This window comes from Elephas maximus, chromosome 2 (assembly GCF_024166365.1).
Source record: "Elephas maximus indicus isolate mEleMax1 chromosome 2, mEleMax1 primary haplotype, whole genome shotgun sequence".
Classification (NCBI taxonomy): domain Eukaryota; kingdom Metazoa; phylum Chordata; class Mammalia; order Proboscidea; family Elephantidae; genus Elephas; species Elephas maximus.
In genome coordinates, this window is record NC_064820.1 from 212,344,735 (window position 1) to 212,370,841 (window position 26,107).

At 39.3% G+C, this 26,107-nt stretch overlaps 1 protein-coding gene across 2 annotated transcripts in view; it reads left to right on the plus strand.

Moving 5' to 3' along the window:
• The first annotated feature begins 218 nt into the window (after nucleotides 1-218).
• The window catches only part of AKAP10 (A-kinase anchoring protein 10), a 196,493-nt gene continuing 170,604 nt past the window's right edge, over nucleotides 219-26,107 (plus strand). Inside the window, exon 1 of one of the 2 annotated variants that reach the window (XM_049874621.1) lies at nucleotides 219-440. In XM_049874621.1, the coding sequence (XP_049730578.1) occupies nucleotides 353-440 (88 nt within the window). In that variant the 5' untranslated portion in view covers nucleotides 219-352. The remainder of the gene's footprint in view (nucleotides 441-26,107) is intronic. The other variant, XM_049874620.1, reaches the window with a different exon arrangement.

Below are 26,107 nucleotides of genomic sequence, written 5' to 3' on the forward strand. Positions count from 1 at the left end.
TAGGAGCCATTATCTACACTACCGGCAGCGTAGCAGAGCTGACGATGCCGACTGCTTCAACATCCACACTCCGGGAGATGGGCGCAGGTCGCACTCCCGCAAGGTCACGTGAGCGACGCGGACACGTGCCTGCACCCTGGAGAGAGTCGCAGGCGGGGCCGGCCGCCCAGCCTCCCGTGAAGCCTCGCGCGGGGAAGGACCGGAACTCCGGGTGGGCGGCTTGTTGATAATATGGCGGCAGGCACTGCCCAGGCATCTCTAGGAGGCAGTAGGGCCCACACCCGGAAGAAGGGTTTGTTTTCGGGCTAGTGCGGCGGCTGAGGCAGACCCGGAAGTCCGGGCCAGTTGCTGAATGAGGGGAGCCGGGCCCTCCCCGCGACAGTCCCCCCGGGCCCTCCGCCCTGACCCGGGCCCCGCCATGTCCTTCTTCCGGCGGAAAGGTAGCTGAGGGGCGCCGCCGAGGCGGCGGGGGGCGGGGGGCGGAGGGCGAAGGGGGAAGGGGGAAAGGGGCGGTGGGCCTAGTAGGGCTTCTCTCCGCTGTGGCTGCGAAACTCTTACTGAGCCGCTCGACCTCCGTGCAAAGACCCCTTGCTCTGCTCCGGGAATTTGCTGGGAGGGAGAAAGTGGCCTCCTCGTGCGTGGTCAGAGAGAAATTGTCGCGCTGCTACAAGAGTGTTGCTGTAACCCGTGGAAGTTAATACCTGCTTGCGTAAAGGCAGCTTTTCGGTTTATTTGCGTAATATGCCTCAAAAAAAAGAAAATATGTTTAGTACTTTGTTACAGGAAGTCTCTGATATTTCAGAATACTGAGGGTTTTGTTTTTAAAGGCAACGCGTGAAAAATTTTTTTCAACTAGTGCTATTTTCCAGTTTCGTATTTTCTGGGGGGAGAGGGCGGGAGGACTACTGCTGTTTCTAAAATAACATTACTTAGCTTATGCTAAAAGTTCGCTAATAAAGAGGACTACTTCTTTTGATGATTTAGCATGTTTATTAACCACTGGAAACCTAACTTTATAAAAAACTACGTATATATCTGATTTTCAGTTGTAGTAACTGCCCACATTCTAAGTAGAGACAGCTTGGTTCTTGATCCTGGGTAAAAAAAAAAAAAAAGTTGTATTTCATTAAAATTACATTTCCAAAGTGAACAAGTGTGAGTCTCTTTTGATGGTAGTGTCTCTGTGTCAATTCTTGCTTCAGAGAAAGTGTACCGCGCATAGGTGGGTTTTGGAAAAAGCACTAAACTAAATCAAGGACTTGGGTGCACATGATAGCTCTACTACTAACTGTAAAAAAAAAAACCACTGCTTGGTAAAATTCCTTAACTACTCTCAACTGAAAATGAGGTGATTCTAAGGCTCCATTCAATTCTTGACTAAGCAAATTAAAGAATTTCCGTATGTTTTTGGGGTTTTAGTAACTGATGCCAGGTGATAAACAGTGGTGAATGAATGAAATTGGTAAAATAGCATAAGGAAGCTTTTTTGTTAAGGTAATTGCTCTCATTTGAGAGTGTCGAAGTGATGAGTTTTTGTTTTTGTTTTTTTAAAGGGGATAAAAGCATTCTAAGTATTAAAATAAAAAAAAAAAACCCAAGTATAGTGAAGCAAATTGCAATTTAACGCAACAGATTGTTGTCTCTATACAACACTTACTGAGTGCCATCTATCTGCCAGGCACTGTGCTAAGCCCTCACGATTGAGCAATGAACAAAACAAAGTCTCTGCACTAATGGAGGTTATTGTCTGCTTGGATAGACAGACAATAAACAAACAAAACTTTGTATTTACACACGTATGTTGTTGTTAGATGCCCTCCAGTTGGTTCCGATTCATAACGAGCCTATTTATAACAAAACAAAACACTGCCGGGTCCTGCAATACCCTCACAATAATTGCTGTGTTTGAGCCTGTTGTTGCAGTATTCTTTGCCAACACCGTAATTCAAATGTGTCAGTTCTTTGGCCTTTATTATTGTCCAGCTTTCTCATGAGTGTGAGGTGATTGAAAATACCAGGCTTGGGTCAGGCACATCTTAGGTCAGAATGTTCAAAGTGACATATTTGTTTTTCAACACTTTGAAGAGGACTTTCGCAGCAGATTTGCCAAATGCGATACAAAATTTGATTTCTTGACTGCTGCTTCCATGGGTGTTGATTGTGGATCCAAGAAAGTGAAATCCTTGACAATTTCAGTACTTTCTCCGTTTATCATGACGTTGCATATTGGGCCAGTTGTGAGGATTTCTGTTTTCTTTATGTTGTGGTGTAATTGATAATGAAGGCTGTAACCTTTGGTCATCATTGGTAAGTGCTTCCAAGACAGATTTGTTTGTTCTTCTGGTAGTCCATGGTATATTCAATATTCTTCCCCAACACCGTAATTCAAACACACCAGTCCTTCAGTCTTTCTTACTCATTGTTTAGCTTTCGCATGCCTATGAGGCAGTTGAAAATGTCATGGCTTGGGTCAGGCATGCCTTATTCCTCAAAATGACATCTTTGCCTTTTAGCACTTTAAAAAGTTCTTTTGCAGCAGATTTGCCCAGTGCTATAGATTGTTTGGAAACCCTGGTGGCGTAGTGGTTAAGTGCTACGGCTGCTAACCAAAGGGTTGGCAGTTCAGATCTGCCAGGCGCTCCTTGGAAACTCTATGGAGCAGTTCTGCCCTGTCCTGTAGGGTCGCTATGAGTCAGAATCGACTCGATGGCACTGGGTTTGGTTTTTTGGATTCGTATAGGTCGGTTGGAGCCCTGGTTACACAGTGGTTAAGGCTTGCCTGCTAACCAAAAGGTTGGCAGTTTGATTCCATCAGCCACTTCTTGGAAACCCTATGGGGCAGTTCTACTCTGTCCTGTAGGGTCGCTATGAGTCGGAATTCACTCGATGGCAACAAGTTTTGTTTTGCTTTTTGATACTGTGATGGTTAAGATTGTGTGTCAACTTGGCTAGGCCATGATTCTCAGTGTTTTGGCAGTCATGTGATGTGGTCACTTCACTTTTGAGATTTGATATGTGAACACCCCCATGAGGGGATCTGCTGTGAATAGCCAATCGGTTGAAGGGGAGTTTCCTTGGGTGTGTGGGCAGACCTTCTGAGAGGGCTCGGGAGCTTTTGTTCATCCTGGATCCTGCAGCTGGCTCCTGTTCGTCTGACCTCTGGTTCTTGGGTCTCGAGCTTGCAGCTTACCTGCAGTCTTGCTGGCTGATCTTGGGATTCATTGATCTTCACAGCCTGTGAGCAAGAGCCCTGCTCTCTGATCTGCTGATCTTGGGTTTGCCAGCCCCTGCGACTGAGTGGATCAAGAGAAGCCTCTATCCTGACCCATGGACTTGGTATGTTACAGCCTCTGCAACTGAGTGAGCCATTTCCTTGATACAAATCTCTCTCTATATTTATTTATATGCATTACTGGTTTTGCTTCTCTAGAGAACCCAGCCTAATACAGATAAGTCGCTTGACTGCTGCTTTCATGGACATTGATTGTGGATCCAAGTAAAGTAAACCATTGACATCATCAGTTTTTTCTCCATTTATCATGATGTCGATTATTGGTCCAGCTTTGAGAATTTTTGTTTTCTTTGTGCTGAGGTGTAATCCATACTGAAGATTGTAGTCTTTGATCTTCATCAGTAAGTGTTTCAAGTATTTTTGCTTTCAACACGCAGGGTTATGTCATCTGTATATTTCAGGTTGTTTAGAAGTCTTCCTCCAGTCTTAATGCCATGTTCTTCTTCCCATAGTCCAGCTTCTCAGATTATTTGCTCACCATACAGATTGAATAAGTATGGTGAAAGGATACAACCATGACACAACGCCTTTCCTGCCTTTAAACCACGCAGTATCCCCTTGTTCTGTATGAATGACTGCTTCTTGGTCTATGTATAGTTCTACATGTACACAATTAAGTGTTTTGGAATTACTATTATTCATAATTTGTCCATAATTTGTTATGATCTGTACAATCGAATGCCTTTGCATAGTCAGTAAAATACAAGTAAGCATCTTTCTGGTGTTTTCCATCTGACATCATCAATGATCTCCCCTTCCACATCTTCTTCTGAATCCAGCCTAAATTTCTGGTAGCTCAGTGTCGATATACTGCTGCAACTGTTCTTGATTTATCTTCAGCAAAATTTTACTTGCATGTGATATTAATGATAATTGTTTGATAATTTCCACATTCTATTGCATTACCTTTCTTTGGAATAGATGCAAATGTGGATCTCTTCCAGTTGGTTGGGCAGGTTGATGTCTTCCAGATTTCTTGGCATAGATGGATGACCACTTCCAGCATTGTATCTATTTGTTGAAACATCTCAGTTGGAATTCTGTCAATTTCTGGAGCCTTGTTTTTCACCAGTGCCTTCAGTCCAGCTTGGAATTCTTCCTTCAGTACCATCGGTTCTTGATCATATTCTACCTCCTGAAATGGTTGAATGTCAACGGTTCTCTTTGGTACGACGACTCTGTATTCCTTTCATCTCCTTTCGATGCTTCCTGTGTCATTCAGTATTTTGCCCATAGAATCTTTCAGTATTGCAACTCAAGGCTTGAATTATTTTCTTCAGTTCTTTCAACTTTAGAAATGCCAAGTGTGTACTTCCCTTTTAGATTTCTAACTCTAAGTCTTTGCACGTTTCATTATAATACTTTGTCTTCTCAAGCTGCCCTTTGAATTCTTTTTTTCAGTTCTTTTACTTGATCATTTTTTCCGTTTGCTTTAGCTACTCTGTGTTCAAGAGCATGTTTCAGGGTCACTTCTGACATCCATTTTGGTCTTTTTTTTCCCTTTTCTGTCTTTGTAATGACCTTTTGCTTTTTTTGTGTATGTCATCCCACAGATTGTCTGGTCTTTGGTCATTAGTATTTAATGTGTCAAAACTGTTCTTGAGGTGATCTCTAAATACAGGTGGCACATACTCAAGGTTGTACTTTAACTGTTGTGGACTTGCTTTAATTTTCTTTAAGTTCAACTTGAACTTGCACCTGAGCAGTTGAGAGTGTATTCTGCATTGGCCCCTGGACTTGTTCTGACTGATGATATTGAGCTTCTTCATTGACTCTTTCCATCGATGTAGTCGATTTGATTCCCTTGTATTCCATCTGATGAGGTCCATGTGTATAGTCACTGTTTACGTTGTTGAAAAAAGGTATTTCCAAGGAATAAGTCATTGGTCTTGCAGAATTCTTTAATGCACTCTCCGGTGTTGTTTATATCTTCAGTGCCATATTTCCAACTACTGATTCTTCTTTGTTTCCAACTTTTGGATTCCAATCACCAGTAGTTATCAGTGCATCTCAATTGCATGCTTGATCAATTTCAGACTGCAGAGGTTGGTAAAATGTTCAGTCTCTTCATCTGTGGCCATAGTGGTTGGTGTGTAAATTTGAGTAATATTCATATTAACCGACCTTGCTTGTAGACGTGTGGATATTATCCTATCACTTCCAGCATTTTACTTCAGGACAGTACTTGAAGTGTTTTTTTTTTGACCATGAATGTCATGCTGTTCCTTTTAAATTTGTCATTCCCATCATAGTAGACCATTTGATTGTCTGATTTAAATGGCCAGTATCAGTCCATTTCAGCTCACTAGTGCCTAACATGTCAATGTTTCTGCGTTCCATTTCATTTTTCCAACTTTAAATTTTCCTACATTCATACTTGTTACATTGCACGTTCTCTGTAGCTGTTTCTTCTCTCATTTTGAATTATGCCACATCAGCAAAGGAAGGTCCTGAAAGCTATACTCCATCCACATCATTAAGGTTGACTCTAGCAGCTCTTCTCTAGTCATAATTTGAGTACCTGAGGGGTTCATCTTCAGCACTGTATCAGACAATTTTCCTCTGCTGTTCATAAGATTTTCACGGTCCAGTTTTTTTAAGAAATAGATTCCCAGGTTCTTCTTTCTAGTCTTTCTTAGTGTGGAAGCCCTGCTGAAACCTGTCCACCATGGGTGACCCTGCTGGCATTTGAGATATGAGTGGTGTAGCCCCCAGCATCACAGCCATATGCAGGCCACCAAAGTACAACAAACTGACAGATGAGTGGTGGTGTGTAGATATAAATACAGATATATGTGTATGTTTATATATATATTTATAAATTAAGTGTTATGAAAGAGATTCACTTAAGAGAAAAAGTATATTTTGGTTGGATGTCAGGGAAAGGCCTGAGCAAGTGAACTTGAAACTTAGAGCTAAAGAATCAGTAGGAGGTTGCTTTATAGAGGTCAATGAAGAGCATTCTAGGCACAGGGAGTAACATATTCGAAGGTCGTGGAGCAAGAAAGCTTGGTGCCATTCAAGAAACTAAAGACGAGTAATTAGAACATAGAGAGGTATGCAAGGCTAAGATCATTCAGAGCTTTATATAGGCCATGGTAAAAAGGTTAGGTTTTATTCCAAGTGCAGAGAGGATGTTAATTAAAAAAATTTGAAGAGGAGTGATCTGATCTTATTTTATATTTTCAAAAATACCATTCTCGATGCTTGTTGTAGACTGGATGTGGCAAGAATAGAAGCTGAGAGACAGTTCTGTTTAGGATCCTACCCAGTCTTTAAATACCTTTGAATGCGTTGATGACTCCCAAATTTACATCTCCAGCCTGGATCCTCTTCCCTAAACCCATACTGATATATCTAACTGTCACCTGCTTATCTGACATATCTTTAACTTAATGTATCTAAAATTTAGCTATAGTTTTAGACCTTTTAAACCTGTTCATCAGTTGTTTCTCATATCAGTAAAGCTCATTTCTGGCCTTTTAATTGCTCAGGCTTAAACTTTAGTGACATTCTTGAACCTTTCTTTCTTTTATGCTCTATATCTAATCCATCAGCAAATCTGTCAGTTCTACACTAGAGCATATCCAAGTCCAGCCACTTCTCACCATCCCTGACCATTGACACTCTGGTCTAGGCAGTCATCTCTGTATTTAGTTTGGGCACTTAAGGAAGTACTCTGATGAAATGTCATTCAAATCTTAGCTTAAATGTTAAGAGGAAGCTGGTTTTATGAACACCAAAGAAGCAGCATTATTTTGTTATAGCCTTCAATTGGTTTCCTTCCTTTCACCCTTCTGTAGTATAGTTTCAAAACAGAACTGATTCTAAGTCAGATTATGCCACCGAACCCATTGCTATCGAGTCGATTCTGACTCATACAGACCATATGGGATAGAGTAGAACTGCTCCATAGGGTTTCCAAGGCTACAATCTTTTACAGTAGCAGACTGCCACAATTTTTTCCCACAGAGTGGCTGATGGGTTCAAACAGCTGACCCTTCGGTTAGCAGCTGAGCGGTTAACCACTGCACCACCAGGGCTGCTTGATAACGTGACACCTTCTGTTCATATCCCACCAATGCTTCCTATACGTGACCCTCCATCATCTAAGCACCATTTCCTCTCTATATTCATCTCCTATCCTTCCTCTCCATTACTCTTTTTATATTGGCCTCCTTGTTGTGAAGCACATTCCCACCTCAGGGTCTTTTCACTTGTTCTTTGTGCCCGGAAACCTCTTCCCACAGGTATCCACATATTTTGGTCCCTCACTTCCTATAGGTTTTTTATTATTTCAATGAAGCTTTCTCTTACTGTATTTATAATTGCAGTCGCTGCCCCCTGTTCTCCCATCCCCTTGCCCTACTTTATTTTTCTCTGCAGCATTTATCACTGTCTGTTTTCCTATATATTTTGTTAGAGTGAAAGCTGGGTTTTGTTCACAGTCCCCATGCCTAGGTTAGTGTGCCTGTGATATAGTTAGACATTTAGTAAATATTTGTTGAACGAGTGAATGAGAAAAATATCAGCTAGTGATAAGTGCTGTACAGAGAATTTAAATAGTGATGTAGTAACAAATCACTGGATGACAGCATCTGGATAGTAACAAGAGACTTGTTTGAGGAGATGGAATTTAAACTGAGACCAGAATGACAACAGAAAACCAGCTTGGCAAAGATCAGAAGAACAGCATTCTAGCCAGTGAGAATGGGTAGTGGAAATGTCCTAATGCAGAAATGAACTGGGTGTAGTTAAGGAACGGATACAAGGTCATTATGACTAGAATTTCTTGGGAGGGGAAAGGACTGTTTTAGATTAAGCTAACATGACTTGAATAAGTGATGTAAGTGAAGGAAGACTGGGAAAACTGGGTTTAGAGCTTAGGGGAGGTGGAATCAAGTTTGAGATGACTCTTGGGCATCTATGTAGATACGTCAAGTAGGCAGTTGAATGTACTAACTGGAATTCTGGAAAGAGGTCAAACTCCAGATCTAGATTTAGGAGTGTTTTACATAAATGATGATTAAAAATATGGGACTAAATGAGATCACCTAGGGAGTGCATGTAATATATGAATGAGTTAGGTTGGAAGGCTAACCTAAGATAGAATCAAGATAGACTTTTATGCCTCTCTTGGATAACAGTCCAAGTTTCCTGGTCATGATTATTCAGGAATCATTTTTCTCTCATCTTGTTTTTCCTCTTTCCCCTAGGATACAGTCTATCAAAGCCAGGTCACAGCCCTCCCTGTCCTCAGTCCTCTGGCCCATGGTAAAGAAAAAAGAATATGGAGGAAAAACATCAGCTTTCTTTAAGGCTCTGCCAGAAAGTGGCATATACCACTTCTATTTACATTCCATTGATGAGAACATAGTCGTATGGTCACAGCTAACACAGCTTTTGGGAAATGTAGAGTAGCAGCCAGTTATATGCTGGCTACAGTCCTCTAGCTAGGAAGGAAAGAATAAGTTCAGTGGCCAGCTTTTAGTTCCTGCCATATCATAGAAAAGAAGAGAACCTAGGGGTTAATCCAGTTTTTAGAAGTTAAGTTGAACATGAGCCTTTGGCAAAGGAGAATTGAAAATAAAATGCTACTGAGATAAGACTGGAATGTTATGGAAGCTAAGAGAAGATAATGTTTCAAAAAAGAGGGACTGTTGTGTTGAATGTCATTGCAAGGTCAAGATAAATATAAATAGGCACTGAATTTGGTAACGTGAAAGTAATTGATGACTTTTATAAAAGCCGGTGGACTAGGCTGAGGGGAATGTGTGAATTGACAGAGTGAAAAGATACCTTTTTCAAGAAACTGCAGTGAAAAGGAACAAAAATGGGGCAATAATTGGAAGAGCTATTGGGCCAAGGGATTTGTGTGCTGATAGGAATGTGTGCCTGTTTGTGTGCTCATAGGAATGATCCTGTAGAGAGGGAAAAAATGATACAGAAGAGAGAAGAATTGTTTGCAGGTGTGAAGTTCTTGAGAAAACTAGACAGATATGGGATTAAAGCTCGACCTTAAAAAAAAAAAAAAACGACCTTACCAAGATGTAATTAGGATACTCTGTGGCTAGGAATGTAAATTGGTACGGCAACTGGTGTATGTTTAAAAACTTGAACTACAATGCTATGTATTGTTTATGGATACGTAAATATATTAAAAGATAATAGCGTGGATGGACACAATAAAAATTCATGGTCATGTTTCCCTGCAGGAAGGAGGAATCAGGCAGGGGGAGACTTCAATTGTCATTTGGAATGTTTTATTTCTGAAAAAAATTCTGAAGCAAATATGGCATGATGTTAAGATTTGATAAACCTGAATGTTCCTCATATTACTCTTTAGTCTTGTTATATGTTAAATATTTCATAAGGAACTATACAAGCACGAAAAAGCATAGTAAGTAGTACAAAATAAGGTAGCAGAAATAAACCTAAATAGACCAGTAATTACAGTAAATGTAAATATACTATAGTCAGTATGGTTAAAAATCTATTTCGCAAAAGTCCCTATAGCTAAAAGATAGACTCAAATTGGGTAATAAAGCAAAATGCAGTATAAGCTTTTTACCAGAGATACAACCAAAGCATAAGGGCATAGAGAAATTGAAAATAACAGATAAATACTAACTAGAAGAAGCCTTGTGTGGCAGATGAGGTATTTTAAAGCATGAAACATTGGGGATAAAAGGGTCAATTATATTATGATGTACAAATGAAAAGAAAGCTGATGTAATTGTCACAGCATAAGTTTTGGGAAGGAAAAGAGGAACAAAAGAGTCATTCCCTGATAATACGATTGTATATCGTGTTTTTATGCAGTTAATGCATGCCTTCTGCATTTGTTTGCCACCCACACACTCCCCCCCCCAGAAACCTTCACAAGTGCTACCATGCCAGTCGTCTTCTACATATGGCAGTAAAAAAAAAATTAGCATAGCACACTTACAAAAATACTTCATGGGAGGAGGGCACAGCCTGCAAACAAATGCAGAAAGTAAAAATTTGGTATGTTGAAAACTCAAGAAAATCTACACACGTTGTTAGAACTCATAAAATAATTTGGCAAGTTTTTAAATATATATGTACTTACATATACAGTATTTAAAACTTTATTGTTCCTGTATGCTAATAAAAACAAAAGACTTTGAAATCTTTATGGAGTTTACAAAACTTTATTGAAGGACATAAGACCCAAATGAATGGAGAGAGATGCTCTGTTCATGGATAGAAAGACTAAATACCAGAAAGATGTGAACTCTCTCTTAAATTAATCTTTAAGTCAATACCATTTAAATGAAAATCCCCATGAAGGTTTTGGGGAATTAGACAAGCTGAATGTAAAATTCCTTTGGAAGAGCAAAGGCTAAGAATAGTCAGGATAGTTTTGAGAAAGAGCGGGGTAGAGGATTTGACCCTGTTAGAGGCCTAGAATACAGTGAAGAATAAAGACTGTAGAATAGAATGTACAGAAACAGACTCAGATATGTATAGGAACTTGGTATATAAAATAGCTCTCAGTCAGTTGGGAAAGGATGGACTAATCGGGAAACTTAAGATTTCCTACCTTGTATCATATAGCAACAACATCATCATATACATCAGGGACAGACACGCTTTTTCTGTAAAGGGTCAGATAATAAATGTTTTAGACTTTGTGGGCAATAGGGCCTCTGTCTCATTCTCCCCTATCCTTGCATCCATAGATAATACGTAAACATGTGGGCGTGTCTATGTTACAGCAAAGCTATAAAAACTAATGACAGGCCGGATTTGACCCATGGGTTATAGCCTGCAATGTGAAAAAGCTAAACTTGAAATCATGTGGAAGGAGTTATAAAATCCAAACTCGTTGCCACCGAGTCGATTCTGACTCGTAACAACCCGATAGGACAGAATAGAACTGTCCCATAGGGTTTCCAAGGAGCGCTTGGTAGATTCGAACTACCAGCCTTTTGGTTAGCAGCCGTAGCTCTTAACCACTACGGCACCAGGGTTTCCAGAAGGAATTATAGAGGGGAAAAATCCTTTATCTTGGCATATGAAAGGATTTTTTAATCCACAGAAAAAGTACAATCCACATAACATAAATCTATGTTAAAATTAAAAACTTTCATACAACAAAATATACCAAAGGTAATTGTAAAACAAACAAGAATTAGTATCTAGACTATATGGAATTTCTGCAATAATAAGTAGAATACAAAGGACACGAACAGGGAGTTCCTAAAAGAGGAAACCTAAGTAGCCAATAAACATGAAAGGATGTTTAACCTCAGAGAAAATCAAGGAAATGCTTTTAAAACAGCATGAAGTATCATTTCAAAAGGGCTAAGTTGGCAAGAATTAAAAATACTGTGGATAAAAATATGAAGCATGGCAATAGGAGTATAAATTCATAGAGCCACTTTAATTAAAAATGTACATAATATGTTAGCAATTCCATTTCTAGGGATTTATCCTAGAGGATTTCTTGTATGTATACATAGGAAGACAATAGTGAAAAATAGAAAGTAACCTAAATGTTCATCAGTAGAAAAATGGATAAAGGTATTTTCATTTAAAGGAATTCAGCAGTTGAATGAACTTGAGCTACATGAATGAACTAGACTTGCATTAGTATAGACACATGTCAAATTATTAAATGAATACAAGTGTCAGGTATGTATAGAAGAATGTCATTTATGTAATTTTTAAAGATGTACGGAATTATATTTTTTGATACTGTCATATGTGCTAGTAGTCTAAAAACGTGCATGGCTAAACAAAATGTCTAATTTAGGGAAGTGTTTATCTCTGGGAGGGAGGAAAAGTAATGGGATCAGGCAGTGAGTGATTCATAGGAACTTTTAACTATACATACAATACTTGGATGGGGAAAGGAAATAAGGCAGAATGCTAATATTTGATAAAGTTGGGTTTGTGTGTATACTTTTGTGCTTGAAGCGTCACATAGTGTTATGTAGGCGATCAGATTGGTAAGAGGGGCGTGCACTGAGGGCAGAACAGTCGGAACTGTGGAGGTGTATTTTTATTGTAGAATCAACTGGTCTTAGAGTGATTTGGGTGTGAGAGGTAAAGGAGAGACAGCTCTTAAGCATGACTCCCAGATTTTTATCATTCATGAGAGAACATGAAGAGTAAGGTGGAAACAGGTTTGGGAAAAGATGGTATGTTCAGTTTTAGACAAATGGAATTATGGAAGATAGCTAGTAGGTGGTTAGCTATATGAATTCAAAGGTCAAAAAAGATTTACACTGATATACTTGTTCATTTTCCCAGTCTCGTTTATTCTGAAACGTTCCTTGGACTTGGGCAGACGTGGCTGTGGCAGCGTGCTTGTCCGTTTTCCCATTCTTGCCTGTTCTGTAATATTCTCTGGACTTGGGTAGACGTGGCTGTAGAAGCATGCTTGTCTGCTTCCCACTTTTGCCATTTTGAATATATGCTGAATAAAACTCTTCTTCCTTTAAAAAAAATTTACGCTGGAGATATAAATTTAGGAGTCACAATGTGTCTATGATAATGAAAACCTTAAGAATGGATAAAATAAAAAAAGTGGAACAGAACCTTAAATTCCTAAAAGAGAAAAAAACAAAAACAAAAAACCCTACTCCACTGCTTGAGACCAGAGGACGCTGACATTGTTCCCCTAAGATACTCTTCAAACCTTGAATTGAAACTAACCCCTGAGGTCACCTTGTAGCTAAATAACAGATTGGCTCAAGAAGTAATGACTATCACTTGAAGTAATGACTATCAAATGCCCTGTATGAGACCAAATGGTCAATAATTACTTTAAGATAAAGATAAGAATGTAAGGGGCAGGGATATTGGATTAATGGAAATAGAACAACAGGGACAGAAACAATGAGAATGTTCACGCATTGTGAAGAATGTAACCAATGCCACTGAACAACTTGTATAGAAATTGTTCAGATCCTAAACTGCTGTGTAAGTCTTCACTGTAAACACAATAAAGTATTATTTTTTTGTTATTTTTATTGCACTTTAAGTGAAAGTTTACAAATCAAGCCAGTTTCTCATACAAAAATTTATATACACCTTGCTATGCTAACCAAAAGGTCAGCAGTTCAAATCCACCAGGCACTCCTTGGAAGCACTGTGGGGCAATTCTACTCTGTCCTGTAGGGTCCCTATGAGTCGGAATTGACTCAATGGCAATGGGTTTGGGTTTTTTGTTACGTATTCCTAGGTGCTCTCCCCCTAATGAGATAGCACACTTCTTTACTCCACCCTATATTCCCCATGTCCATTCTGCCAGCTTCTGTACCCTTCTCATCTCCCTCCAGACAGGAGCTGCCCACACAGTCTCGTGTGTCTACTTCAGCCAAGGGTCTTGCTCCTCATCAGTATCATTTTCTGTCTTATATAGTCCAGTGCAATCCCTGTCTGAAGGCTTTGGGAATGGTTCCACTATTGGGCTAACAGAAGGTCTGGGGACCATGATGCCTGGGGTCCTTCTAGTCTCAGTCAGACCATTAAGTCTGGTCTTTTTATCAGAATTTGAGAACTTTATCCCACTGCTCTCCTACTCCATCGGGATTCTCTGTTGTGTTCCCTGTCAGGTCAGTCATTAGTTATAGCCAGGCACCATCTAGCTCTTCTGGTCTCAGGCTGACATAGTGTATGATTTATGTGGCCTTTTCTGTCTCTTGGACTCATAATTACCTTGTGTTTTTTTTTTTTTTTTTTTTGGTGTACTTCATTGTCCTTTGCTCCAGGTGGGTTGGGACCTGTTAGTGCATCTTAAATGGCTGCTTGCTAGCATTTAAGACCCCAGACCCCACTCTCCAAAGTGGGATGTAGAATGTTTTCTTAATATATTTTATTATGCCAGTTGACCTAGATGTGCCCTGAAACCATGGTCCCCAGACCCCCACCCTTGCTACTCTGGCCTTCGAATCCTTCCGTTTATTCAGCAAACTTGTTTGCTTTTGGTTTAGTCCAGTTTTGCTGACCTCTCCTGTATTGTGTGTTGTCTTTCCCTTCACCTAAAATAGTTCTTATCTACTATCTAATTAGTGAATACCCCTCTCTCTCCCTCCCTCCCCACCCTGGTAACCATCAAAGAGTACTTTTTCTGTTTCTTGAGTTCTTATAATAGTGGTCTCATACAATATTTGTCCTTTTGCAGCTGACTAATTTCACTCAGCATAATGCTTTCCGGATTCCTCCATGTTATGAAATGTTTCATGGATTCATCATTGTTCTTTATTGATGTGTAATATTCCATTTATGAATATACCATAATTTATCTATTCATCTGTTGATGGGCACCTTGGTTGCTTCCATCTTTTTGCTGTTGTAAACAGTGCTGCAGTGAACATGGGTGGGCATATATCTGTCATATAAAGGCTCTTATTTCTCTGGGATATATTCCAAGGAGTGAGATTTCTGGATTGTATGGTAGTTCTATTTCTAGCTTTTTAGGGAAGCGCAGAATCGATTTCCAAAGTGCTTGTACCATTTTACATTCCCACCAGCAGTGTAGAAGTGCTCCAGTCTCTCCACACCCTCTCCAACATTTGTTATTTTGCGTTTTTTGGATTAATACCAGCCTTGTTGGAGTGAGATGGAATCTCATTGTAGTTTTAATTTGCATATCTCTAATGGCTAAAAAAAAATTTTTTTTTTTTTAATGGCTACTGATAGTGTGAATTTCCTCATGTATCTGTTAGCTGCTTGAATGTTTTCTTTGGTGAAGTGCCTGTTCATTTCCTTTACCGATTTTTTAATGCAGTTATTTGTCTTTTTGCTTTTGAGCTTTTGCAGTATCATGTAGATTTTAGAGATTAGATGCTGATTGGAATTGTCATAGCTAAAAACTTTTTCCCAGTCAATAAGTAATCTTTTTACTCTTTTGATGAAGTCTTTGGATGAGCATAGGTGTTTGATTTTTAGGAGCTCCCAGCTACCTAGTTTTTCTTTTGGTGTTTGTGCATTGTTAGTAATGTTTTGTATATACTGTTTATGCCATGTATTAGGGCTCCTAGCATTGTCCCTATTTTTTCTTCCATGATCTTTACCGTTTTAGATTTTATATTTAGGTCTTTGATCCATTTTGAGTTAGTCTTTGTGCATGGTGTGAGGTGTGAGTCTTGTTTCATTTTTTTAGCAGGTGGATATCCAGTTATGCCAGCACCATTTGTTAAAGAGGCTGTCTTTTCCCCCATTTAACTGTTTTGGGGCATTTGTCAAATATCAACTGCTCATATATGGATGGATTTATGTCTGGATTCTCAATTCTGTTCCATTGGGCTATGTATCTGTTGTTGTACCAGTACCAGGCTGCTTTGAGTACTGTGGTGGTATAATAGGTTCTAAAATCAGGTAGTGTGAGGCCTCCCACTTTGTTCTTCTTTTTCAGTAATGCTTTACTTCTCCAGGGCCTCTTTCCCTTTCATATGAAATTGGTGATTTGTTTCTCCATCTCATTAAAAAATGTCATTGGAATTTGTATCAGAATTGCATTGTATCTATAGATTGCTTTCGATAGAACAGACATTTTTACAATGTTGAGTCTTCCTGTTCATGAGAAAGGTATTTTTTTCTACTTATGTAGGTCTCTTTTGGTTTCTTGCAGTAGTGTCCTGTAGTTTTCTTTGTATAGATGTTTTATGTCTCTGGTAAGATTTATTCCTAAGTATTTTATCTTCTTGGGGGCTAAATTGTATTGATTTGGCAATTTCCTTTCTGATGTTCTTTTTGTTAGTGTAAAGGAATCCAACTGATTTTTATATGTTTATCTTGTATCCTGATAACTCTGATGGACTCTTCTATTAGTTTCAGTAGTTTTCTCGAGGATTCCTCAGGGTTTTCTGTGCACAAGATCATGTCATCTGCAGATAGACATACTTTTACTTCTTCCTTACCAATCTGGATGCCCTCTGTTTCTTTACCTAGCCTAATTGCTGTGGCTAGGACCTCCAGCATAATGTTGAATAAGGGTAATAAAGGGCATCCTTGCCTAGTTCCCGATCTCAAGAGGAACGCTTTCAGACGCTGTCCATTTAGGATGATGTTGGCTGTTGGCTTTGTGTAAATGCCATGTATTACGTTGAGGACTTTTCCTTCTGTTCCTATTTTGCTGAGAGTTTTTTGTCTTACTTATATGATGGATTACATGAATTGTTTTTCTAATGTTGAACCATCCCTGCAGACCTGGTATGAATATCACTGAGTCTTAGTGAATTTTTTTTTTTTTTTTTGATGTGTTGTTGAATTCTTTTGGCTAGAATTTTGTTGAGGATTTTTGCATCTGAGTACATGAGGGATATAGGTCTGTAATTTTGTTTTTGTGTGTGTGGTGTCTTTACCTGGTTTAGGGATCAGGAATATGCTGGCTTCCTAGAATGAGTTTGGGAGTATTCCATCCTTTTCTATGCTTTGAAATACCTTTAGCAGTAGTTGGTGTTAACTCTTCTCTGAAAATTTGGTAGAATTCTCCAGTGAAGCCTTCAGGGCCAGGGCTTGTTGTTGTTGTTGTTGGGAGTCTTTAAATTACCTTTTCAATCTCTTCTTTTGTTATGGCTCTATTCAGTTGTTCTACCTCTGTTTATGTTAGTTTAGGTAGGTAGTTTCTAGACATTCACCCATTTCTTCTAGGTTTTGAAAGTTGATAAGAGTGTGATTTTTCATAGTAATCTGATATGATTCTTTTAATTTCAGTTGGGTATCTTGTGATATCGCCCATCTTATTTCTTATTCGGTTTATTTGCTTCCTCTCCTGTTTTTCTTTTGTCAGTTTGTCCAATGGTTTATCAGTTTTGTTAATTTTTTCAGAGATCCAGCTTTTGGTCTTGTTGTTTACTTTTTCAATTGTTATTCTGTTGTCCATTTCATTTAATTCTGTTTTAATATTTATTATTTGCTCTCTTCTGGTGCTTGAGGGTTTCTTTCGTTGCTCTCTTTCTAGTTGTTCAAGCTGTAGGGATAATTCTTTGATTTTGGCCCTTCTTTTTTGGATGTGTGCATTTATTGCTATAAGTTGGCCTCTGAGCACTTCTTTAACTGTGTCCTAAAGTTTCTCATAGGAATTGTTACATTCTCATTGGATTGTATGAATTTATTTCTTACATCCTTAATTTTTATATAATCCAGTCATTTTTGAGCAGGGTGTTCTTCAGTTTCCAAGTGTTTGGTTTTTTTTCTGTGCTTTTTCAGTTATTGATTTCTACTTTTATGACTTTTTGGTCAGAGAAGATGTTTTGTAATATTTCAGTGCTTTGGATTCTGTTAAGGCTTGCTTTATGACCTAATATGTGGTCTAGAGAATGTTCCGTGTGCAATGGAAAAGAAAGTATACTTGGCTGCAGTGTCCTGTATATGTCTATGAGGTCAAGTTGGTTGATTGTGGCATTTAGATCTTCCGTGTCTTTATTGAGCTTCTTTCTAGATGTCCTGTTCTTCACCGAAGGCAGTATGTTGAAGTCTGCTACTGTTTTTCTGGAGCTGTCTGTCTCACTTTTCAGTGCTGTTAGAGTGTTTTATGTATCTTGAAGCCCTGTCATTGGGTGTGTAAATATTTAATATGGTTATATCCTCCTGGTATATTGTCCGTTTAATCATCATATATTCTCCTTCCTTATCCTTTGTAGTGGATTTAACTTTAAAGTCTGTTTTGCAGAGATTAATATTGCCACTTCTGCTCTTTTTTGATTGTAGTTTGCTTGGTATATTTTTTCCATCCTGAGTTTTAGTTTGTTTATGTCTTTAAGTCTAAGGTGTGTCTCTTGTAGACAGCATATAGGCGGATCATGTTTTTTTAATCCGTTCTGCCACTATCTGTTTCTTTATTGGTGCATTTAGTCCTTTTACATTCAGCATAATTGTGGATAGGTATGAGTTTAGCGCTGTCATTTTGAAGTCTTATTTTGTGTGTTGTTGACAGTTTCTTTTTTCTACTTGATTTTTTGTGCTGAGTAGTTCATCTATTGTCTCTTCCTCTTACTTGTTGATTTTGTTTTTGCTGAGTCTTTATGTTTTTCTTGTATTTTAGTTTGATGTGTAGGATTGTTAGTCTTCTTTGTGGTTACCTTAATATCACCCCCATTTTTCTGAGTTTGAGCTAAACTTTTCTTTATTTCGCCTTGACTTCCTCTCCATATGAAAGATCTCTGACTAGATTTTTTAGTCCCTCATTATTGTTTTAATGTTGTCATCTTTTACATAATGACATCGCTGTTTCCCTGTTTTTTATCATTTTATCTTAATTTTTTTGTAATTTTGGTATCTGGGTTGATACCTGGTTGCTCTGTCCTGTGTTCTAGTCTTGGGTTGATATCTCATATTGATTTTCTAACCAGAGAACTCCTTTTAGTATTTCTTGTAGATTTCATTTGATTTTTGCAAATGCCCTAAACTTCTGTTTATCTGATAACGTCTTTATTTTGCCTTCATATTTGAGTGACGGTTTTGCAGGATATATGATTCTTGGCTGGCAATAGTATTCCTGTAGTGCTTTATATAAGCCATCCCATTGCCTTTTTGTCTGCTTGGTTTTCTGCCTGTTAGTCCAAGCTTATTGTTATTGACTCTCCTTTGTGGGTAACTTTTCGTTTTTCTCTAGCTGCTCTCAAAATTCTCTATCTTTGGTTTTGGCAAGTTTCTTTGTAATATGTCTTGGTGACTTTCTTGAGATCTACCTTATGTGGAGTTCACTGAGCATCTTGGATAGATATCTTTTCATCTTTCATAATATCAGGGAAGTTTTCTGCCAACAAATCTTCAAAAATTCTCCCTGTATTTTCTGTTATCCCTCCCTGTTCCGGTACTTCAGTCATTTGTAGGTTATTTCCTTTGATAGAGTCCCGTACAATTCTTAGGGTTTTTTCAATTTTTTTGTCCATTTTTTCTTTGAATATATTGGTGCCAAGTGTTTTGTCTTCAATCTCACTACATTCCATTTCCTCAATTCTGCTCATCTGACTTTGTATTGATTTGTCTAATTCTGTAATATTATTGTTAACTTTCTAAATTTCTGATCGTTGTCTCTCTGTGGATTCTTGCAGTTTATTAAATTTTTATTATGTTCTTGAATAACCTTTTTAATTTTTTCAACTGCCTCATCTGTGTGTTCCTTGGCTTGTTCTGCGTTTTGCCTGATCTCCTTCCTGATCTCTTGAAGAGTCTGTATATTAATCTTTTGTATTCTACATCTGTTAATTCCTGGCATATATCTTCATCCAGAGGATTCCTTGATTCTTTGTTTCGAGAGCTTGTTGAAGCGATCTTGGTCTGCTTGTTTATGTGATTTTATATTGACTGTTGTCTCTGAGCTATCTATAACTTATTGTATTAATTTATATGTTTGGTTACTGTGTCCTAGCTTCTTTGTTTTGTTTTGATATGCCCATATAGGCTTCTTTAGTGAGCTAGCTTGATTATTTGCACCTTTGAAGCTCTAACATCCTGTCACTAGATGGCTAGAGCTGTTAACAGGTATATGAGCCTAGGAGTTCATTCACTTTTCTTGTATGGATTCAGCTCAGGTGTCCAGTTAGTTGATTATCAAGTGTGCGGTACAGGCTCCGTCCTACAGTCTTAGAGGGCAGGGATGATATGTGTAGGCACAAGTTTCTGGTTGCAGCAGGGTGTCATGCTCTGAACAAGGCAGGGACTGACAACCATCCCGTGAGTGTCTGTGAGGAAAGTGCATCCCTGTTACCTAGAGTACACAGGTGGATGGGTTTTGCAGCTGGACCATGAGCACTCAGTGATTTTGGTTGTAAGGACTGGGAGGCACCACTTATCCTTGGACCCCATGGGTCGCTAGGTGACTTGGGTGAAGCCACGAGTCTTCAGGCCCCTGATGTATGTGAGGACCCTGTTTAATAGGCAAAGCAGTTTCAAACATCAAAAGCCTACATCTCTACCCCACAGCTGAAACAATTGAAGTCAGATACCAAGCACATACACCATTGCAGTCTGCCGGCAAGGGCCTAATCTCCTGAAATGGGCCCATACAAGTCCATGCATGGGTGAAAGGTATTTAAAGTCCGTGTACCATTTGTGCCAGGACAGGAGCTACTTCTGTCTTGTGCATCCCAGCCTAGTGGAGCTGGCAGATTACCTTCTCCCCCAGTTGTGAATTTGTTCCTTCTCCAAGGCTGGGAGAATGACTCAGGGAGTATAGCAGGACATATCTCAGGGGCAGGGAAATCAACAGCCACCAAAGCTGGCTTGGGCTGGGAGCATGGTAAAAGAAACGCAAGTACTTAGCTTTTTCCGAGAGCATCGTTCTTCTCTGGTTCTGGAGGTTGAGTAGACTGTGCAGCTTGCTTTCTCTCCATGAGGAAACCGAGTCCCAAATGCTGCCACTGGCCCTGCCACCGTCGCTTCAAGAGGTCATGCCTGAGGGGCACTGGTTCCCGCCAAGTCAGGTCCAGCAATCCCTCGCTGCTTTGAAACCATCTCTCCCTCCCCATGCCACTCAGTCCGATTTCCTAAATTTTCCTTTGGTGTTCAGTGCTCCTAGCTTGTCATATATATAACAGTTTCACTTGTTTTTGGGGGATCTTTGTTGTAAGTCGGAATCGACTCGTTGGCAGTGGTAGTGGGTTTGTTGTAAGAGGGATCACCGGAAGCACCTGACTACTCCACCATCTTGGCACTGCTTCCTAAAATATTATTTTTAAAAACTGAAATTCTGTGCAGCATGTTTTAAGGATGTCACAAAAGAATGCTTAATGGCATGTGTGGAAATGTTCATAGTGTATTTTTAATGAAAAAATGGATTACTATGTATGAGAAAAAAAAAAAAAAGGGTAAGATTATCCAGAAAATGCATATGTCTGTGAAGTGGAAGGAGTTCCTTGGTGGTGTAAATGGCTAACATTCTCCATTGCTAACTGAAAGGCTGGAAGATTGAGTCTGGCCAGAGGTGCCTGGGAAATAAGAAAGGCCTGGTGATCTACTTTTTAAAAATCAGCCTTTGAAAACCTACAGAACACAAGTCTGGTCTGACGCACATGAGGCTGCCAAGAGTCAGAGTCTGCTCGATGGCAACTGGTTATGTAGTGAAAAGAGGAACCCAAAGCCTATCCCTGAGAAACTCCCAGTGGGTAAAGAAGTCAGCAGAAGGATAAACTGAGAAGGAACAGCTAGAAAACCAGGAACGTCGAGTGTCATGGAAGCCAAGAGAAGTTAATGCTTCAAGCTGGAGATGTAGCAATTTGAAAATGCTGCTGAGAGGCCTGCAAATACCTGTCAGCCTACTGCGTTTCCTTATTTTATCTTCCTGAAGTGATCTTACTTATTTTTGTCTGTGTCAGCTTGTACACATTTACGTAATTTTGACATCTTTTCAGTGCCTGGAGAGTGTCTGGCACATACTTGGCATTCAAATACTTACTGATGGATTGACATATCAGACACTCTGAGGGCTAGTTTTTTCCTGCTACTGCTGACTTTTCAACTTTTAAGAGTACAAGTAGAGATGCTGATTTTTTTTTTTTTTTGATAAGTTTTTCACGGTAATGTTAAAAAGTTAAATGTTGAAAAAACAGGAAAAATAAGATGGTTAAAAATTGTCTTATGTCACACCCTCTAACAGTTCACTCTTGGCTTAATTAAGCTGTCATGCACATTTCTTTCTTGGATTTTATACTGTTAGCTTATCTGCAGTAGAATTTCAGTGTTTTTTTGCCATTGTATCTGTTTTGTGTATGATTGTTCATGGAAACAAGTTGTTGAACATTGAGTATTAGAAGTTTAAAATGTTTTCAACTTTAGAATGTTTGTATTTGATGTCACGTGTAATACAGAAATAAGATGTGATACACAACCAAAGAACTCACTCATTTTCTTTGCAGTGCTTCTAGTAGTCACTACAGTGAGTGGCACATGGTAATAATAGTAGTTAACATTTATCCTGAATTTACTTTGCACTAGTTACTCTTCTGAGCCCTTTACAAGTATTTATATTTTCATGAGCAACCCCCAAAGGTGAGTATTATTATTGATCTAATTTTATACATGAAGAAAATTGAGACAGAAATATAAAGTAACTTGTTCAAGATCACATGGCTAATAAATGGCAGAGCCAGAATTTGAACCCACTAGAAAACCATAGATTACAACAGTCTGATCCATAATTGGTAATGAGGATGGTGCAGGACCTGGCAGCATTTTTTTTTTTTTGGTTCTGTTGTAAGGGTTTGCTTTGAGTAAGGGCTGACTCAGCGGGGGCTAGCAACAACAGTTCTGACTGCAGAACATGCAAGCTTTTTTTTTTAAAACTGTACTTTAGGTGAAAGTTTACAGCTCAAGTTAATCTCATACAAAAATTTTATACATATATTGTCATATGAAATTAGCTGCGAACCCTACAATGTGGCACACACTCCCACTTTCCAACCTGGGTTCCCATATCCATTCAACCAGTTCCTGTCCCTTCCTGCCTTCTCATCCTGCCTCCGGACGGGAGCCACCCATTTGGTCTTGTTTATCTGCTTGAACTGTGAAGCACATTCTTCACAAGTATTACTTTATGTTTTGTAGTCCAGTCTGATCTTTGTCTGAAGAGTGGTCTCTGGGAATGGTTTCAGTTCTGGGTTAACATAGCATCCACGGGCCATGGCCTTAGTGATTCCTCCAGTCTCAGACCATTAAGTCTGTTCTTTTTATGTGAGTTTAAGTTCTGTTCCACACTTTCCTCCTCAGTTAGGGATGCTCTGTTGTGTTCCTTGTCAGGGCAGTCACTGAAGCCAGGCACCATCTAGTTCTTGAGGTCTCAGGCTGATGGAGTCTCTGGTTTATGTGGCCCCTTTGTCTCTTGGGCTACTGTTTTCCTTGTGTCTTTGGTGTGGTTCATTCGCCTTTGTTGCAAGCAGGTTGGGACCAATTGCTGCATCATAGATGGCCGCTTGCAAGCTTTTAAGAACCCAGGCGCCACTAACCAAAGTGGAATGCAGAACATTTTCTTAATAAAATTTGTTATGCCAGTTGACCTAGATGCCCACTGAAATCATGGTCCCCAGCCCCCAGGCCCAGCTAGTCTGTCCCTTGAAGTGTTTGGTTGTGTTCAAGAAATTTCTTAGCTTTTGGTTTAATCCAGTTGTGCTGACTTCTCCTGTATTGTGTTGTCTTTCCCTTCACCCAAGATGATTCTTGTCTACCGTCTAGTTAGAGAATTCCCCTCTCCCTCTCTCCTCACCCTTGTAACCATCAAAGAATGTTTTCTTCTGTGCTTGAAACTTTTCTTGAGTTCTTTTTTTTATTTTTATTGTGCTTTAAGTGAAAGTTTATAAATCAAGTCAGTCTCTCTCACAAAAACTTATATACACCTTGCTACGTACTCCCAATTGCTCTTCCCCTGAGACAGCCTGCTGCCTCCCTCCACTCTCTTTTCATGTCCATTTTGTCAGCTTCTAACCCCCTCTACCCTCTCATCTCCCCTCCAGACAGGAGATGCCAACATAGTCTCAAGTGTCCACCTGATCCAAGAAGCTCACTCCTCACCAGCATCCCTCTCCAACCCATTGTCCAGTCCAGTCCCTGTCTAAAGAGTTGGCTTTGGGAATGGTTCCTGTCCTAGGCCAACAGAAGGTCTGGGGACCATGACCACCGGGGTCCTTCTAGTCTCAGACCATTAAGTCTGGTCTTTTTATGAGAATTTGGGATCTGCATCCCACTGCTCCCCTGCTTCTTCAGGGGTTCTCTGTTGTGTTCCCTGTCAGAGCAGTCATCGGTTGTAGCCGGACACCACCTAGTTCTTCTGGTCTCAGGCTGACGTAGTCTCTGGTTTATGTGGCCCTTTCTGTCTCTTGGGCTCATAATTACCTTGTGTTCTTGGTGTTCTTCATTCTCCTTTGCTCCAGGAGGGTTGAGACCAATGGATGCATCTTAGATGGCCTCTTGCTACGTTTAAGACCCCCAGATGCCACTCTCCAAAGTGGGATGCAGAACGTTTTCTTAATAGATTTTATTATGCCAATTGACTTAGATATACCCTGAAACCATGGTTCTGAAACCTCTGCCCCTGCTACGCTGGCCTTTGAAGCATTCAGTTTATTCAGGACACTTCTTTGCTTTTGGTTTAGTCCAGTTGTGCTGACCTCGCCTGTATTGTGTGTTGCCTTTCCCGTCACCTAAGGTAGTTCTTATCTACTATCTAATTAATGAATACCCCCTCCCACTTTCCCTCCCTCCCCCCTCTTATAACCATGAAAGAATATTTTCTTCTCTGTTTAAACTATTTCTCGAGTTCTTATAATAGTGGTCTCATACAGTATTTGTCCTGTTGTGACTAATTTCACTCAGCATAATGCCTTCCAGATTCATCCTTGTTGTGAGATATTTTGCAGATTCTTCTTTGCTCCTTATCATTCCATAGTATTCCATTGTACGTATGTACCATAATTTGTTTATCCATTTTTCCATTGATGGGCTTCTTGATTGGTTCCTTCTTTTTGCTATTATGAACATGGCTATGCATATATCTATTCGTGTGATGGCTCTTATTTAGGATATATTCCAAAGAGCGGAATTGCCGGATCCTGCGATACTTCTATTTTTAGCTTTTTAAGGAGGCACCACATCGATTTCCAAAGTGGTTATACATTTTACGTTGCCACCAGTGGTGTATAAGTGTTCAGGCTTGCCACAACCCCTCCAACATTTATTATTTTGTGTTTTTTCGATTAATCCTAGCCTTGTTGGGGTGAGATGGTATCTCATTGTAGTTTTGATTTGCATTTCTCTAATGGCTAATGATCATGAGCATTTCCTCATGTATCTGTGAAGTGCCTGTTCATATCCTTTGCTCATTTTTTAATTGGAATATTTGTCTTTTTGTTGTTGAGGTTTTGCAGCATCTTGTAGATTATAGGGATTAGACCTTTTTCAGATATGTCGAAGCTAAAAACTTTTTCCTAGGCTGTAGGTAGTCTTTGTACTCTTTTTATGAAGTCTTTGGATTAGCGTGTTTGATTTTTAGAAGCTCCTGGTTATCTAATTTCTCTTTTGGTATTTGTGCATTCTTAGTTATGGTTTGTATTCTGTTCATGCCATGTATTATAGTTTCTAACATCTCTATTTTTTCTTCTGTGTTCTTTATCATTTTAGATTTTATATTTAGGTCTTTGATCCATTTTGTGTTAGTTTTTGTACATGGTGTGAGGTACAGGTCTTGCTTCATTTTTTTTGCACACGGATATTCAGTTATGCCAGCACCATTTGTTAAAGACAGTGTATTTTTCCCATTTAACAGACTTTGTGGCTTTGTCAAATATCAGCTGCTCATAGGTAGATGAATTTATGTCTGGATTTCCAATTCTGTTCTGTTGGTCTATGTATTTGTTGTTGTACCAGTACCAGGCTTTTTTGACTTCTGTGGCGGTATAATAGGTTCTAAAATCAGGTAGTGTGAGACCTCCCACCTTGTTATTCTTTTTCAGTAATGCTTTACTTATCCAGGACCTCTTCCCTTTCCATATGAAGTTGGTGGTTTGTTTCTCCATCTCATTAAAAATGTCATTGGAATTTGCATTGGGATTGCATTGTATCTATAGATCACTTCAGGTAGAACTGATATTTTCAGAATGGTGAGTCTTCCTATCCAAGAGCAAGGTATGTTTTTCACTTATATAGATCTCTTTTGGTTTCTTGCAGTAGTGTCTTGTACTTTTCTTTGTATAGGTCTTTGTCATCACTGGTTAGATTTATTCCTAACTATTTTATCTCCTTGAGGACTGTTTTTTTTGAGGACTGTTATAAATGGTATTGATTTGGCTGTATCCTCTTCGACGTTTTCTTTGTTGGGTAGAGGAATCCGACTGATTTTTGTATGTT